Raw genomic sequence first — 16,701 nt, 5'->3', positions numbered from 1 at the left:
TTAAGGGGGAAACACTGTACTGCTGATGGAGTTATGTTCATTTGCAGCAACTTATAATGTAGTCCCTGAACTCAGCTAAATTTGGTGTGTGTTTAGTTCAGTGCAACATTGGATGGCAGGTTATAACCTCAACCGATTTGAATGCTTCATTAGTCTCGTGAGGTTTGTAGGATGCACCTATAGCGTGGTCAGAAATGCGCAATCATAGCACAGACAGGCGTACCAGATGCAGCCACTTAGTTAGCTCAGGCAAAAAAGAAAAACAATAAACAATAAAGTTGCAGTAGCACAGACATCGGTGTATATCTCTACCCGGTAGCAATGCCTCTCCTTGCTTCTTCACCACCCTTAGAGGTACTCAAAGTAGTTAATTTACCTTGTGCCCACTCATGATAGGAGTATACCTCCGAATACCATACAGAGCTGGCTTCATCTTGGACTCTCAACCCCTCTGCCTTACAGCTCCTTTGCTGTTGAGGGAACCTGCTTGCCACGCACAGGCTGCTTGTACAGTAAAGCAGCTTAGAGATTAGTAACATGGTGCCCTCCCGAATCTTTTATATTTGAGTAGGCCCCTGCCTTTGTGGGAGTTGCAAATCAAACACAGAACTTGCTAGACCTAAGCTATACACAGCTCAGCATAAAACTGGGTTCCGTCTCTGCTCTCACACCTTATAATAGTCACCTACTACAGCTTTGAAGATGTTGGTCTTTTCTATGCTGTACAATCAAACCATGTTTTAACCATGGAGGTCCACACACACAGCTGGAATTACAATGCAGACGGCACCTCCTGAGTGCCAGCCACAATTTTCTCACAAACTCTGGCAGCAGGAGCAATGTGTATTAATTAACCTAGGCTCAAAGGGAGAACCTAGCACCTTCAGGCAACAAAGTTCTTCTCTGGCCTCCATTTTCCTTCTATTCTAAATGGAAAGCTCTAGTCCCGTTTCACTTCACATGCACTGTTTAGACATGGTTCTGCATAACACAAATGTATTTTTGTAATCCCTTCTCTCTCCATTTCACCTTTTTTTTCCCCACTTCTCTAGAGACATACTAGAATGTAACAGCTGCATTGTTACATAACAAATTTTTACATTTACCTATCATTTCAAACAATGAAAAAACACCTTCATTCCAATTATGATTTGAAGAAAACCTGTATTTCATTGTAAACAAAGAAAAAACCCACCATGAAGCCAACACTGAACTGAAAATCTTACCATATTTATTGACCTGCATGATTGCAGACAGTTGCAAGCTGCATTTCAGAAATTATATTGCACTTGCTACCAAGTTCTTAAGCATAGATGTTTTCTTCTAAAAGCACCATATGAAGACCGCCTAAATAAATAAGAACACTGTTGCCCAGATTCCCAAGCTAGTTCAGAACACACATGACTCTCCAGCAGAGTTTTCTGCTTGTTTGAAAGACAGAAAGATTAGCCCCATTGAACGTAGCTTGGGAGAGAGGACTGTTTAGTTAAACTCCTAAGTAGTCGTACTTACTGCTGCGGAAATGTCTGAGGATGACAGACTAGACAATGAATTCCTCTGTGCACAGACATGTACAGCATAACTTTGTTATTATATTTGCATTACATGTGTTGATTAAGATGTAGTACACAGGATTATCCCTCAACTCCTCAAACCTTGTTTAACTGGGTAAAATGGTGGAATAGAAATAACTGTACAGAAGAGGGAGTCATTTGCTAGATGCTGCACTACTGATTAGGGGTAGAACGAGAAAAAAGATTTAGCTTCAAGTTTAGCTTCTACTCACCACACTGTTCACTAAACCATGCCACCTCCAGACAGCAGTGCAGAGTAGTAATCTTTTCTTTCCTCTGTGGCCTACATCTGATTTAGTGACTGCCTTTAAAACCAAGTGAAAACAGCTTTGCTGGGCTGTACCCCTTATTTCTCTCATCTACCTTATTATTACCCCTACTGAACTCCAGATTTCACTTGCAACATTGAGACACACACACAGAGATGAAAGGGAAGAACTGAAACTCGGCAACAAACTGCTGGACTGAACCTAGAGGATGCTTCCACATGAACAGAATGCCTATAGGCAGAATGCCTATTGCTGTTAGCAGGGGAGTTACGAATAAAAGTTCTAGGCTTAGAGCAAGTTAGGAAAGCTTATGACTCCTTGACCACACAGGTGACTTGTGATGCATATTTTGCACACTATTGTTAAAAGGAATAACTGTTATTTTTAATAGTTTTGCTTCCATTGCATCTTACATCAACAGATCTCAAATCCCCACAGAAAGCATCAGACTCTTGATTTGGGATGAGAATGGACAGCTTGCTCAAGATGACAAATCCAGTTAGTGGTAGGAACTACCCCCTTCATGGTCTTAACTCATAGGCTAATACACTGCCTTACGTCATGCTGCTTCTCCAGCAGTCAGACAAGTTTCAGAAAATTTAGACTTCAGATTGGAAAGTTCCCAAATGCAGATTCACACCAAACATCAACACAGCCAAAAATAAGCTAGAAATTTCATAGAAAAGTTCAAGATGGCATATCTAGGACTTCTGCTTCTAGTCAGGAAACTGCCCCTCACACCCACACAAACAGTTCAGTTTGCTGGAATGTCCAACTTTGGCCCCAACCACAACTTGTAAATACAAAATGAAAAGGGAAAACCATGGGGTAAAGGGAGTGGAAGAACCCCATCACATCATCAAAGTTCCAAAATTATCTAGATTGACTCTGTGATGAAAAAAATGAAGGAAATAATTGTAGATCTTTATTCAAACCAGCTCAACCATTCTGAACACCAAAATAAAATTCACAAGAAATACTATGACAAAAAATGCTTATTAGAATGTAGACAGAACATGTCAGACATACAGACATCAATCCACTTCAGCATCAGCTCTCCATTGGCCCCTTGTACCAGCTGCTTCAGGGAAAAGAAACTCTTTAAACACTTACTATAGAATAATCGGCGGGGGGGGGGGGGAGGGAGCGAGGTTTCTTCCTGACTTTTCCTTATTTACTCTTCTCCTTCTAGAGATCGCATGTGCTTCTTTTTGAAACAGCTCTGTCTTCTTATTTTTCCTTTTTGAATCTTGCTGAACTCCAGATCTCAAACAACACTTCAAGTCAGTGAGTTCCACAGGCTAATTTTCTAAGCCTCCACATACTCACAATTTTTAATGTGCCAGTTCATTATTTAACAAACTGCTGCTCTCCCCATTTATGTTATTTACCTAGAAACTGGCAAGCAGAACCTAAACCTGGATCTAGAACCGAGTAATATATGAAGCTGCTGTTCTACATAAAATTGCTCACAATCCTCAAACCATCAGTTTTAATCTTGCCTAATATGTTGCACTTCTGCCTTTACCCCTTCCTTCCTCCCCACATTTCTACAAAAGTATTGTTATTTTGTTAAATAATATTATTGAAGCTGCCCGGTTGCTCAAAGCTTTATCTGTCTCGGTAATCCAGTTGGATCATATCCCTGGTGAACAGAAAATGTTCCAGATACATACATGGAATATTTGGTCACAATGAAAATGATACACAGAGAACTTAATTGAGAAAATAAACATCAACAATTTTGTCAAGGTAAGCCCAGATGGACTAAAGCTAACCAATTCTTAGGCTGGCATTTTTCTAAAGAATCACAAAGCACAGACATCCCTGAATGGCAGACACTGACAGATAACCGTCAAGAAAGACCCTCAGCCGCCTCAAAGCGCACCCAGCAATTTGGTGTTGCTCTTGTGGGAAAATGAGGATTCATTTCCTACCTGTCAATGATCACAGGGTCAGAAGGAGTCTCATTTCTGTTGCCGCAACTTTTCTTCTCACAACACCGACTACAGAGAGAAAGAAAACCGAATTTAAAGAATTAATGGGACAGTTGATAGCAAAGCAACCAGCTAGAAGTCTCACCTGCAAACCTTCAGGACTCAATATATGCCTAGAAGAGTGACTGAGAAAATTCTGGCTAGGCTTTCTGGAAGGAAGAAGAACTAAGGGAATCGGGTGCCCAAATCCTGGTTGATTCCAGCTGGAGTTTGGCACTTGGCTCCCCATAGTCTTTTTTTAAATTCCCAACCAAAAATTAACAGCAATATAGTCACACTTTAGACTAAGGCGCTATTTACAAAGGCTTAATAAATGGTTAACAGATGTCATAATGACATTACAGGCATGAGTATCGTGTGTTATGTATGGTTAAAAGTCCATCAAAAGAAGGTGTTAGAACTGACTATACACAATCTACTGATTTGTTATATTCTAGTAACTGATTTGTTGATTATTAAATATCTAGTAACCCCTAAGTTTCATATGCCCACAGAAAACTTCAACACTATAGTAGCACCAATTATAAAAACAGAAACTGAACATACTTAGATCCTACTAAGGATCTGAAGAGTTTTTTTTTCAGGTTGGGACTTCATCTGTGAATCACTTTGCAATTGTTTCAGTGACCATAAGCCCTTAAGATTAAGCATGTATTTATACACATTTTATACTGTGTGGCCACCAACGTGACTGTATAGAAATTAAAACACTCTCTGATGAGCTCACAACATAAAATAAATATATTTATCTGACTTGGTAATAAAATGCAACATAACGCTGTCGCCCTCAGGAGCTTGCAGTAAGGCTCATATCGCAGAATGATATCCATGTTATGTCCACATCTATGTGTGTGCGCATGCACACATACACAAAGACGACTGTGTGTGTGTACATACACGTGATTGTGTGCACATGCACGGATGTGTACATATATAAACAGATATATCAGGAGATGGTACAGAAGAATAGAACCTACACTCAGGAGCTATTTGATGTTCTTCACTCCCAGTGAATTAAACTTTCTTCAGGAAAGAAGAACAGAACCACTGCATTTCCTTTTCCCATTTTTAATAATAATAATTTAAAAAAAAAAAAGAAAGAAAAAGAGACAGGTCATTATTTGATTTCCACTGATATACTCATTGACATAGGTGATGCTCCTTGCATATACACCAGCTGAGTACCAAAAGTTTAATAGACTTTAAAAACAGTCCTTGATCTGAAATTCTCAATTTTCAAAATTTGTAGCAACATAGAAGTTTGTTAGAAGATTTAAGCTGTCTTGATGCTCAGATAGGTTGTTCCAACCAAAGCTAACATGGCAGGGGGAGGATGGAGGCATCCAAAACTTTCAGTGGACTACATCAGAAGTCCAACATGCCTCAGAAGTCACCAGATCAGATTCTGCCTTAAGTTACACAAATGCCTTTCCAAATTATGTTTTTCACATTCTGCTGAGGTTGTTCAAACTTACACACATGGAATCAAAAAATTGTTTAGTTTTTTGTACAGTGGTATAATAGGTGCTGAATACATTTACAAAATTCTCAAGTCAGTCTGAATCCCACAGTTTTCCAACTGGAGAGCAATTCTAAGCAGAGGAATTTTAAAAAATTTAAATAAAATGCTTGAACTCGCTGAAGGCAGTGCAAAATATAAGAGAGTAGCTTTTTTCTTGAAATGCCTAATATTCCAATTATAAATACCCAAAATAAGCATTTAGACAAAAGACCTCTTTCAGATATGAAAAAATTTCAGATGCATGCATTTTCTCCTTAAGTTACAGTGTGTGCCAGGAACTTTCCGTTTGCAAGCTGAAATTGCCCAGCAAGATGAGATACAACTAGCAGATCTATTTGAACAGCAGCTCTAACTGTTTCAACATTTCTACATTCCCTTTGCCTCAAACCTTCACTTATTCATCGATGCTAGTCCTTTTAAAATAAAAGGATACACTAAATATTTAAAAATCCCTGGGGCAGACCCTCTAGCTGCTGTAAATTGTCATAGCTCCATCGACTTCAGTGAAGCTATGGTAATTCACACTAGCTAAGAATATCCCCACTCCCTCCTTCTCTCAACTTTGTTTTAAGTGCATCTTTTATGCATTTCACTGCCTAATGATTGTTGATAAAGAATTGCATACTTTTGTATTAAAAGCCAAGATGTGAGATATTTTCTGAAGAAAAAAATAAACCCCAAAAAAGCAGAAAACCCTCACTCAGAAGAATATACATTTGGCATGTACTTCTGACATGTCCAATATAACAATGCATTGGAAATAACACCAGGCATAAATGCCTTGCTGGTTTACATGCCGCTATAATAAAACAACAAAAGGAACTCAATTTTTAAAATAGTTTTGTAGTGTTTTGTTGGTTTGGTTTTGGTTTTTTTTTACATCTACCTGAAACAGCAGTCATTTCTTCTCTTTGCAATAATACTAAATGAGATATCCTTTAGTCATGTAACTTATGCAAATGGTCATAAAAAATATTTCTGATTGCACTACACCACCGTAATGTTCAAGCAGAACACACTAGCAGTACCTGCACCACATCTCATCAGCTCACATACTCTTCCCAGAGAGGTTACCATTTCTTGGCATAGTGTTTTAGAATGAATTATGCAAGATTGGAGTACAACGTGGCTGGGTTCTGAAAAAAGTGCAGCTTGGTTTATTTTAGTTTGCACAATTATCACAGTTAGGAACTTTACCACTGTAATACTTAAAAATTTTCCTTCTAAAACTGTGGCTTACAGCTAAAGTTCTCCAAATATTTTACAAATATCTACGTTCTTATCATACTCGGGTAACAGATTTTTGTTAGAGTGCTAGATTTTTTTCCCTTTGACTGTAATACTTTTTGAGCCCAAACATATATGAAAAAATGTCTTGATTAGGGAAAACAGCCACTCACTTCCAGTGAGTGACTAGTTCACACATAAATCAGAGTGCTTTTAAAGACTGAGGATGTTTCAGCCCAGCATTTTAGCCAAAGTACCTCTCAAATCTTTAAATCCCTGTTTCCAAGTATTTCATCCCAGTATCCAAGCGCTAACATTTCCACTGGGTTTGTTTTACAAGTGCTGTCTGTAACAGAATTGACTTGTTCCAACTTAAGTCAATGGCAAAAATCCCAAACTCTGGTGGTCCAGGATCAAGCCTACAATATTCTCTTAAAGCAAATTATTGGCATGACTTCACCGATGTTTACACTTCTGCTACAATGCTGTGCTAGGAACATACCTTTAGAGATGCTCATTTGCTTAAAACAAGAATATCAAGGCCTAAGACTTCTATTTTCTACACCTTTTCTTATTATTCTTTCCCCTCTAACTAGATCTACATGGGAAAAATAATGGTTTACATCATGAACAGTCCTGAAAAAAAAAAAAAAAAAACAAACACAGAAACCAAAAAGCTACAACAGACAACACCAGATCTACAAACTGAATACTCCAGAAGGCTCATGTCAAAGGCAAACTTGCATCCTTTCCCTCCTCACACTTGACTAAAATGGTTTTAAAATTCAGCCCTCAACTTCCCTCCCCTCACCCCCCCCCCAAAAAAAAAAAATCTGTCTCTAATTTCAAACTCAAATAAGCTCACAGCATGGTGGCCTTTGTTTTGTTTTCTTCTCCCCAACTCCTCCCTGCAATTGCATAACAAAAGTGTCTAAATTCACACCATCTGGCCGATAAAGACACAGGCCCCAGTGGCCGCCTGGCCCAGCTGATTAGAGCTCCTGTCTAGTCTGAGCCTTGTGGCGAAAGTCACAGCTGTGGGGCTCGCTTGCACTCAATACAACTCTGTTATTAGCCAGCTGTAGGCCCTGAGACTACTTCTGTTCAAATTATACCACCTTTTAACCCTCTGAGCATTGAGGGCATAGGGGGTTGCTGGCAGCAGCATAACAACTAGTTTCCTCTTAGTCAATAATTGGAAGAAAAAGAAGAGGAGAAAAAAGTTATTCCAGGAGAGGAGACTGTTTACCTTGATTTCCAACCATTGGGGGGAAAGACTGTGTATTTAAGATAGACCCACCTAATAGGAACAGTTCCCATTAGGCCGTAATAACCCAAATGAAAAATTTCAGATCTGCAAATAAATAAACAGAGCCTCTCACTGAAAGCACTAATTATTGAGAGTTGAGAGTTTAACTTTCAATTGGTATGACAGATTGTTGTAGCCGTATCAATATTTAGACAACTTTCCTGCTAAGCATGCATCTGTCACTGTCTGAGTGAAAGATGCGGAGTTTCGGATGCACTTGTCTCTATACAGCAAGAATATCTGCGTGTGTGATTATATACAAAAAAAAATACCAAAAAAAGCCTACCTTCAACTAGCGAGGACTGGAAGAAGAGCAGAAAGACAGGCAGACCCTTCTTTTTAAAAACAGTAGGCATCAATTTGGACAGCAGAGTGGGTACAGTGCATTAAATTTTTATATACTGTTACTAATGCAAACTAAACTAGGGGCTTTAAAAATTGATGCTGCCACTTAAGCAGCACACAATGAGGAAGATTTGATTATTGTACTTAAAAGAAATAAAATAAAATGTCAAGTTTAACTAGAGTTGGATCCATTCCCTTGGCATTATTCAAAGTGATATGTGTAATGCCTCTTCAGAATACGCAGCATCCTGTTCAGAGATACTTCAGGAAAACACGACATTTAAAATCAAATGTCTTGATTAGGTAGCAGAGCGCTTTTGATTTTGTTCGCTAATCTGTGTTTTACATGGAAAGGACGTCCCCGAGTTGTAATTCTTCCTTGGCTAATCTATCAAGCAGGAGAGTTCAGTATAATCAGAATAATGGTTTACATTTGTAGAACACTCCCTTAAATCAAGCACGGAATATGTTTATAGGCATCAGTGGACGCCAGGTATATAAAAGCTGAACAGAGCGTTTGATACTATGAAGGCATGGAGAGGAAGCAGGGGAAAAACCCAAAGTATTTTTATTTTAAAGAAGTACATTTGGATGGAAAGGTGTCAGTGTTTGCTGAAATATTTTAAACTTCTAAAATAGAACTGCACTCTGTACAGGAAAACCAGAGAAGGATGAAGTATGCTAACTGCTATTTTGTTATCACAAACCAGGACCCAACTGCATAGCGATTCAAAGATTTTTCTTCTCTAACGTTCACCTAGTTATAGCGAAGACTTTCAACGATATGGATAGCATATATATTTAAATACGTACACAAGTTCTAGATGTGCCAGAAAGTAACATATATGCCTTTGATCTTTGCTACTACAGGTCTTCATAAAGAGTACTATATGCATCTCTCATCCATTATATAATGCTGTGTTTGTGCATAGATACGTGAATGTTGGTCAAAAGTAACAATGTTCATTTTCTTAATTAAGAGTAAAGCACAACAGATAAATACCATGCATTTACTTGATTCTTATTATATTTAAAAAGTAATGGAATAGTTGACGTAATTGTTAAGTACTGAAACTGAGACTTTCCCTTGACAAGAAGTCTGTCCAAATAAGCTGCTCTTACTACTATATGAACTTAAAAGGCTACTTTAAAAAAAAAAAAAAAATCAAGTAGCAGACCACAACATTAAAAGAAGCAACGTTCAGTCCAACAGCTTAACCCCCTCCCACTAATACAATAAATCACAAACTGTGTTTAGTAAAGGTCAAGATTGGTTTTGCCTTTCATTTTATGAAAGAACATTCTATGCACAATTTAACACATTTTAATATAAGAACATTGACTGTTTGCATTGTTATATGTATTGAAAAAAATGTAATTACACAAGAACAGGAAAAGTAATAAGTTACCATGGAAACACGATGTACATACATAAGGTACATGTAACTTCAGACTTACACAAATGTTTTTAATAAACATCCTCATTTTACCCTCTAATTTATAACTTTACATGCTAAAAATAGTTGTCTTTAATTAAAAGGTGGAAGTCCCCTAAATATTGCTTACATGATATAGAAAAGAAAGATTTGTGTTTGGTTTGAGGGGTTTCTTTTTTGGTTGGGGTAGAACTAAGCAAAATTAAAGAACGTTAATGATGATAGTTTAATTAAGAAAATCAAAATATTTCACCACAGAAAATTACATGAAGAATGCCTTTTAGTTTCCAGGTAAAAATCTGTAAGTTAAACTGCTCATTCTTAAAAGGTGAACAGGAATTTTGTAAGAAATAAGCATATGAAAAGTCTTGATTTAAACAACACATACAAAGGCCTACTCTAAACAAAAATAGCGCAGCTCAGACTGCGGACCTGGGGTTGCTAAATCTCTTGCAGTAAAAAAAAAAAAAAAAAAAAAGAACAAAAGAACCCAAATATCTGTACTGAACCCAAATCAAATATTATCCACGTGTAAAGAGAAAGTATTCGTACACAAAGAATCTCTCTGACCCAACAACAAAACAAACCAACCAAACAAAAAAAAAATCAAACTCTTCCTACCTACAACTTCATCGGAAAGGGCATTTTGGCATCTATGGAAACAAACTTAACAAATGATATGCCGTTAATAAAGTCATCTTACCTGCACATAACTTCATGGGTAAGCAAAACTCTGCACATTTCAGGATTCTTGTTCTGTCCTTCATAAGTTATGGGCTACAAAAATTAAGAAAAGGGGTAAGCCAGTAGCATCAGGCATTACTTATTTGTCATAATATTCAGATCTGAGGTGAAGGCTTTTTACCATTGCTCGCCATAACTTGCAAATAAATACCTTCCCCCAAAGCCTTTACGAGCAGGGAAAGCAGCTTATACATAAATACTGATAAAAAGTGGAGGAAAACCTACAATGGGTAGAGAAAAAAAAAGAGACTTAAGAACATTACTTTTCAATTGTCCTCAAAAATAAGGTCTGCAATACAGATGAACAAGAGACAAAAATGAACCAGAGAAGAAAAAACATGCAGGGCAATGTTAAGAAAAACGGAAGGATGAGGCAGGACAGGATAGCACGGCACATATTAGCTATGCTCACCTGCTTAGTCACTGAATCGATGAGTCTAACGTACAGATCCTGTTCAGTCCTGACACCTAGAGCGAGAGAGAAGAGTAATAAATAATTATGCTACATGCATCTTTCCCTAAAGATCAGAACAAAACCATTTAGTTTCATCTAGTGCCTTATTAAACATCCTCAGAAAGACCATTTAGTTTTGTTTCCTCTGGTGTGTTTCCCAAGCCCATCCACACCAGGTAAACTTCAGAGCCCACCCCTACACTGAAGGGGCATCATGCAAGGGAGTTTCTGTGTATTTTAGAAATCATAGTGACAGCACCTACAAACCTTGCCTCACTGTACAACCTACAGAAGGTGACTGGAAAGCGGACTCACCATTGCTATAAAGGAGTTGGAGTTTGTAATGTGTGCCGTTGTTCGTCTTTTCATTGCCTTGCTCCTGAAAGAGAGAATTAAAAAAAAATTCTTCCAGAACTTACACTTGGCACATTTAAAATGCAAAAGCTGATAAACATGATGAAAGTGACAACAAAGTTCATTAAAATTCTGAGAGGTGAATCCACTGATTGGGATATATTAGCCTTCCGAATGACCCAGGACAAACTACAAAATACTGCTGACATCTTTTCCTGTAGGAGTTCAAGAACTTCTTTTCCTCTCTTATTTGCTATGATGCTCTCACCTTTTTCAAAGCAATACACTCAGATTAATTTGTACATTTCAAGTCAGTTAATACAAAGCAGATTGATAGTGGGAAAGCTCAAGTGGGTTTTGTTTTTAATGTCTTCATTACTTTGCAATAGTGTTATTTTGAGGCATTACTGATATTTCCTGAAGGTTGTGTTACAGACATGTTGCTTGCATGTTTTTTTACTGTAATTTCCTAGAAGACAATTATTTATGAGCAACCTTCATAATTAAAAAAATCTCATCCATGACTAAGAAAATAATTGTAAAAACAATGTGAAGTGGTCAACACATGGATTCAAAATCCAAAAGCAAATGCTTTTCAAGTCCTGCCATTCACCTTGGAGTCTTAAGAAATACATATAATCAAGCTCAACAGATAACATGACATATTACAGGTCAGATTCCACTTCTGTTAGGGTACTAACAAAACCCAGCAGATCTGGTAGGTACCCAAAAAAAAAAAAAGGCACATTTGTCCCCCATGAAATTTTTTATTCTATTTTTAGTGGATGTATGACATTCCCATTGTATTCCCGATACAGCAGAGGCTTGCAACCCTTTTTAACTACAGCAGCACACAGAGGGCAACAGCTCTACCAAAACACCTGAACCCTTGACCAAGAGCTGGTTGTATTTTGTTAGGGACAACAGGCATTAAAAGTTAGCAGCTCAGCTGGGGAGAAGATCAAATTTGGAAAGGAAAAGAGGAAGAAGAAAGATAACAAGCCTTACTTTATCATTTTCTACAAAGTCCACAAAAGCTGTCCTCTCTATTTCCACGGGCTGCCCCTGTCTGTCGTAGAGAGCCAGAACAAAGTGAAAGAAATTGGATTTCCTCAAGTTGGAGGGTGGCTGCTTTTCAAAGTGAGCTCTGGACAAAGCTACTCCGCTGTGGAGGAAACATACGGGATAGGGTGTGGGGGGAGAGACAAAGACATTACCAGGTTGTGCAGTAGTAACAGCAAAACAACAACAGAAAAAGCAGAGCACGCTCAGAGGAAAGCCGGGAACCGTCCACCTCGTGCGAGTGCCACACGAGGTTACTTGTCACCGCCGGTTCCGACCTTGGCGCTTTCCCACCGCCCGGGCACGCACGGCGGCTCCGCGCTCGGAGCCGGACGGCAGGGAGGGCTGGCAGCGGCGGCGGCCGGAGCCGGGGCGGGGGGAAGGGGCGATGCCCAAGTTTGAAGCTGTCACTGTAACGCTCCTTTCAGCCTGGCCCCCCTATCTTTAAGGCTATGCTCTGAGGACAAGAATAATTTACAGACGCCAATGTTGAGATCGGTTATTGCTAAAGGCAGTAAGTCTTTTACTTCCTCCTCTACCTATTTTCTTCTTGCCTGTCACACTCGTTTCTGGAATGCAACACGCAGGGTGGGAAGTAGATGTAACATATCGGAGAGTCTGGAAGTGCTGTCTGTACATCGCAGCACCGTTCACCTTTCCTGTAGGAGAAGACAAGCGACCTTAAAACGTTTCCTACAAGCGGACTGTCAACTTGAGGGCACCTACATTTCAGGTAAAAGACAACTAGTTTCAAGCAGAGCACCCACTTTCCTCAGCAGCAAAGTTTGTCAGTGTAGTCTTTAATCACTGACCTATTTGAACTGATGCCTGCATCTTCAATTTCTGATTTAAACTGAAAGAATTTAGACTCGGGTCAATTAGCCCTTGCCCAAACCTTGTCTCTGACTGCAGAAAATGCAGTGACGTTTCCCACGCATTTCCCGGCTTGGAACAATTCAAACGCTTTTGCGTACCCACACAAACTGCAGCTACGTTTCTTAGTGAAATTAGTTGTAGCTCCCTCTCCCTAATGCCGATTTCCATCTACTGCAGAGAACATAGGTGCACGTGAGCACCTCCTTATTACTTAGTAGACAGATTAAGTCTATCTGCCAGACAAGTTCGGAGTCAGAACAGTTTTGGTTTTCAGTCCCCAAAATAGCTCCACTGCATTGGCCAAAGTATTTGACTCTTTCGGAGAACTACAGATGTTTCCCTGTGTTTTCCATTGCCAAATAGGTACAGCGTGAACTCACCGCATCCGCCACAACTGCACCTAGTTTGGGGCTTCCTCTCATTCTGCATATAAGAACTCGGATTTCTTGGTTTGTTACGGATCTCCGAAAAAACCTGGCGATGCCACCACCTAGCACAGGGCAACTGCATCTCCACCACTCCGGCGGATTACAGGCTTCTTAGGAGCCGTTTCCTTTTACTTTCGGTTTCCCCAGGAATAAACCTCTAGCCCCCACCCCCCCTCGTATTTATTAAACCGTCTATCGACATTCATAAAACTCTGATAACTCCTCCCATAGTGCTTGGAAAACCTTGCTCACGGATCAGGCCGTGGGTGGGGGCACTTATTTCTATAACGTCCCTGTTTCATTTGAAGTCCCATCTGCTGTTACATGCCCTTCACCTTGTCTCAATATTAAGTAAAACACAACTTATTCCCGGGACCAATTTAGCCTTCCCCGACGCTACTACTTTTTTTTTTTTTTTTTTTTAAGGTATCCAGAGAGCCAGGAGAAAAAAAAAATTACCTAAAAGGGTTTTTCATCGTCTTACCCCTAACGGGAAGAGACTGGAATAATGGTCCTGGTGCCGACTTGGCTAGGAAGAGAAAATAAAAGGGGGGGAAGCTAACCCGCCCAAACAAGTGAAAAACAAACAGACACCCCCCAGTTCGGTGTGTTTACTAGCATTCCAGATCAGCAGAGATCCTTCGTGCAGGCAGGCAGGTGCTCCACGCCCGCAAGCGCGAGGGTCGAGGCTGGGCTGCGCAGGAAGGCTGCGGGCTCTGGGCTCCGCGCAGGGCGTGCGCCCGCGGGGCTCCGCGCTGCTGCCGCGGCATCGCCCAACGGCCGGCACGTCTTCCCTCCCCGCAGGCTCCCCTTCTTCCTCGAAACCACGCTCTGCGCCCTGCGTGCCGGTTTGAGTCAGCCAGCAGCCTTGAATCCACGGGTTAAGATTTCGCCGATGCCTACAGTAGCTACAGAGCCACTTGAATTAAGTAAAACAAGATGGGCCGGGGGGGGGGGGGGGGGGGAATATCTACGTTTAAGTTAATTCTGACTTGGTCCCATCCTCTTCGGCTGTCTGGCCCGGAAAGCGGGAAGGAGTAGTCTGTATCACTAGGTACAACCACTCCACCCCCCCACACACCTCCCTTGTGCAGAAAAAGAATGATCCGACCTCTCTGTCATCTGATCCCCGCACTGGATTTTAGGACTCTTGATGCTCTCCGATTTTGGAGCGCTTCTCCCTAGCTCTAGCTGTACTACCTTGAATTTTCACTGACTAGAGGAGACCGGGACGAGGGAGGGGGACTGAAAGGGAGAAAATAAATTTAATATCAAATGCAAGCAACAACAGGGAGTAAAGAAAAGGCTTACTTAAAAAAAAAAAAAAAAGGGCAGAGGAAGAGTGGGGGAGAAATAGTCACGGTTACCTTTGTGCTGCTACGTTTGCATCCACAACCCCAACGTTTCTGACCCAGGACCTGACGGAATCCATTTCAGAACCTAGAGATTTATCTTTCAGAATTGGTCCTCTTCCTAAAGTATCTTGAATCCCAAACATTTAAAAAGTCTATTCCAACTAGCAACAGTTTCCTTTTGGGGGATAAGGGAGGAGAAAAGAAAAGGAAAAAAAAAAAAAAGACGCAGCCTTTGAAATTGACACACACAAATCCAAGAAAAGTGGAGAAGTTCAGCTTTAAAACCAACTTCTTCTGCTTTTAAATGCTACGTGTTTTTAATGCCTTCAAATGGGGAAAAAAGTTTTTCCTCTTGCAAAGTAAAAGTTATGCTGATTCAGTCTTGCCTGGTATCATCATCCTTCAGACGCAGGAGAGGAAACTGCATCCAGAAACCGATCGCTGTTAACAAGGATCACCTGTTTCTCAACAGACACAGGGAGAAGGATTGATTGCTGCCTAATCCAGGAGGAAAAAAAAAAAAAAAAAAAGCGGGATAAATTGTAAAAGAAAGGAAGAAATGGAGCTAAAGACAGTCTGATTACACACTACGCCTGGGAAGAGACGATCCTTCCCAAACTGGTCACCATGAATGGGTTACAGCGCTGGGAGCAAACATAGCGGGAAGGGGGAGGAGCCTGTTCCCAAATAAGGGGTTATATTTGCATAGCCTCACCCGATTGGAGGGCTGCGGGCAACCCTGCCGCCGCTACGCGCTCGCCTCAGCTCCCGGCTCCACACAATCACCCTCGGGGCGGGGGGCGGCGAGGCCGGAGCCAGCCGACTGCTGGCGGGGAGACGGCGCGGACCGGCGCCCGCCCGCGCACCCGTAACCCGCAGCGGCAGGAGCGCGGGCAGCCTAACTTCTCAGTTCGCCTCACGGCCTGCCAGCCCCACACCAAGCGGTCCTGCCGCATAGCAACTCAACCGCGCTACAAGCAGCAAGCTCTATCAATCTGTTCCGTACTGTAATAATAAAGCAAATCGCACAGGTAGTTGGCTGGTTTGCTTTCAGGCGCGGTATTTAAAAAAAAAAAAAAAAAAAAAAAAAAAAAAAAAGGCGCTCCGAGGGCACGAACCGGGTCGCGGTCGCAATGCCTGCGGGGGTTTGTGTGGAGGGACTGCCTGCACGAGCGAGCGAGCGAGCGAGGCTGCAGCGCACCCAGAAGACCCGAAAGTTCTCGCTATACGCGAGCTGTCAGGTGTAGCCTTAAAACTTTTTATAACATCCTATGTAGGCAGAATTTCCCATTAAAGGAAGCTGGAGCTCTCCCCAGCCCAGCCCGCTGTGAACCAGGACCGGACCTGCCACTGCATTTCTTTTAATTTTTCCAAAACCTGCCTTGGTGACATTTTCCTCCTGGCCCTTTTGTATTCTGATCTGCGTATAGATCAGCCTCTGAAATCTATATAACACCAACGCGAAAACAGATTTCAAGACAATGAATGCAAATCTGTGCTCAGAGACCATCTGCCAGATGAGGGAATCAGATGTTCGGTAGTTAAAGGGACAGCGCAAGGATTTCCTTGACTCATTATGTGCAGCTCCTCTCTTTAACCTGCTTTATTTTTTTTTTTAACGGGATGGAATTATAATTTCAATTTCAGAATAAATCCTAACTCCTTCCATCCACGTTCAGCTGCATTTCAAAAAGCCACCTTTCTAGTAAATGCTAGATTATTTTAATGAAGTTTCATACAGTTCTCAGA

The 16,701-nt window shown here is 40.8% G+C and overlaps 1 protein-coding gene across 5 annotated transcripts in view; it reads right to left on the bottom strand.

Moving 5' to 3' along the window:
* EBF2 (EBF transcription factor 2) overlaps nt 1-15,095 on the bottom strand; it is a 144,876-nt gene extending 129,781 nt beyond the window's left edge. For 4 of the 5 annotated variants that reach the window (XM_072846108.1, XM_072846109.1, XM_072846111.1 and 1 more), the window contains exons 1-6: nt 14,965-15,095; nt 12,240-12,396; nt 11,193-11,256; nt 10,836-10,891; nt 10,383-10,456; nt 3,781-3,849 (exon numbers count right to left, since the gene is read on the bottom strand). In XM_072846108.1, the coding sequence (XP_072702209.1) occupies nt 3,781-3,849; nt 10,383-10,456; nt 10,836-10,891; nt 11,193-11,256; nt 12,240-12,396; nt 14,965-15,095 (551 nt within the window). The remainder of the gene's footprint in view (nt 1-3,780; nt 3,850-10,382; nt 10,457-10,835; nt 10,892-11,192; nt 11,257-12,239; nt 12,397-14,964) is intronic. The other variant, XM_072846110.1, reaches the window with a different exon arrangement.
* Nucleotides 15,096-16,701: the final 1,606 nt, after the last annotated feature.

This window comes from Ciconia boyciana, chromosome 25, assembly GCF_034638445.1.
Source record: "Ciconia boyciana chromosome 25, ASM3463844v1, whole genome shotgun sequence".
Taxonomy (NCBI): Eukaryota; Metazoa; Chordata; class Aves; order Ciconiiformes; family Ciconiidae; genus Ciconia; species Ciconia boyciana.
The sequence above is the reverse complement of the archived record's forward strand: the minus strand, read 5'-3'. Positions and strand labels throughout refer to the sequence as shown.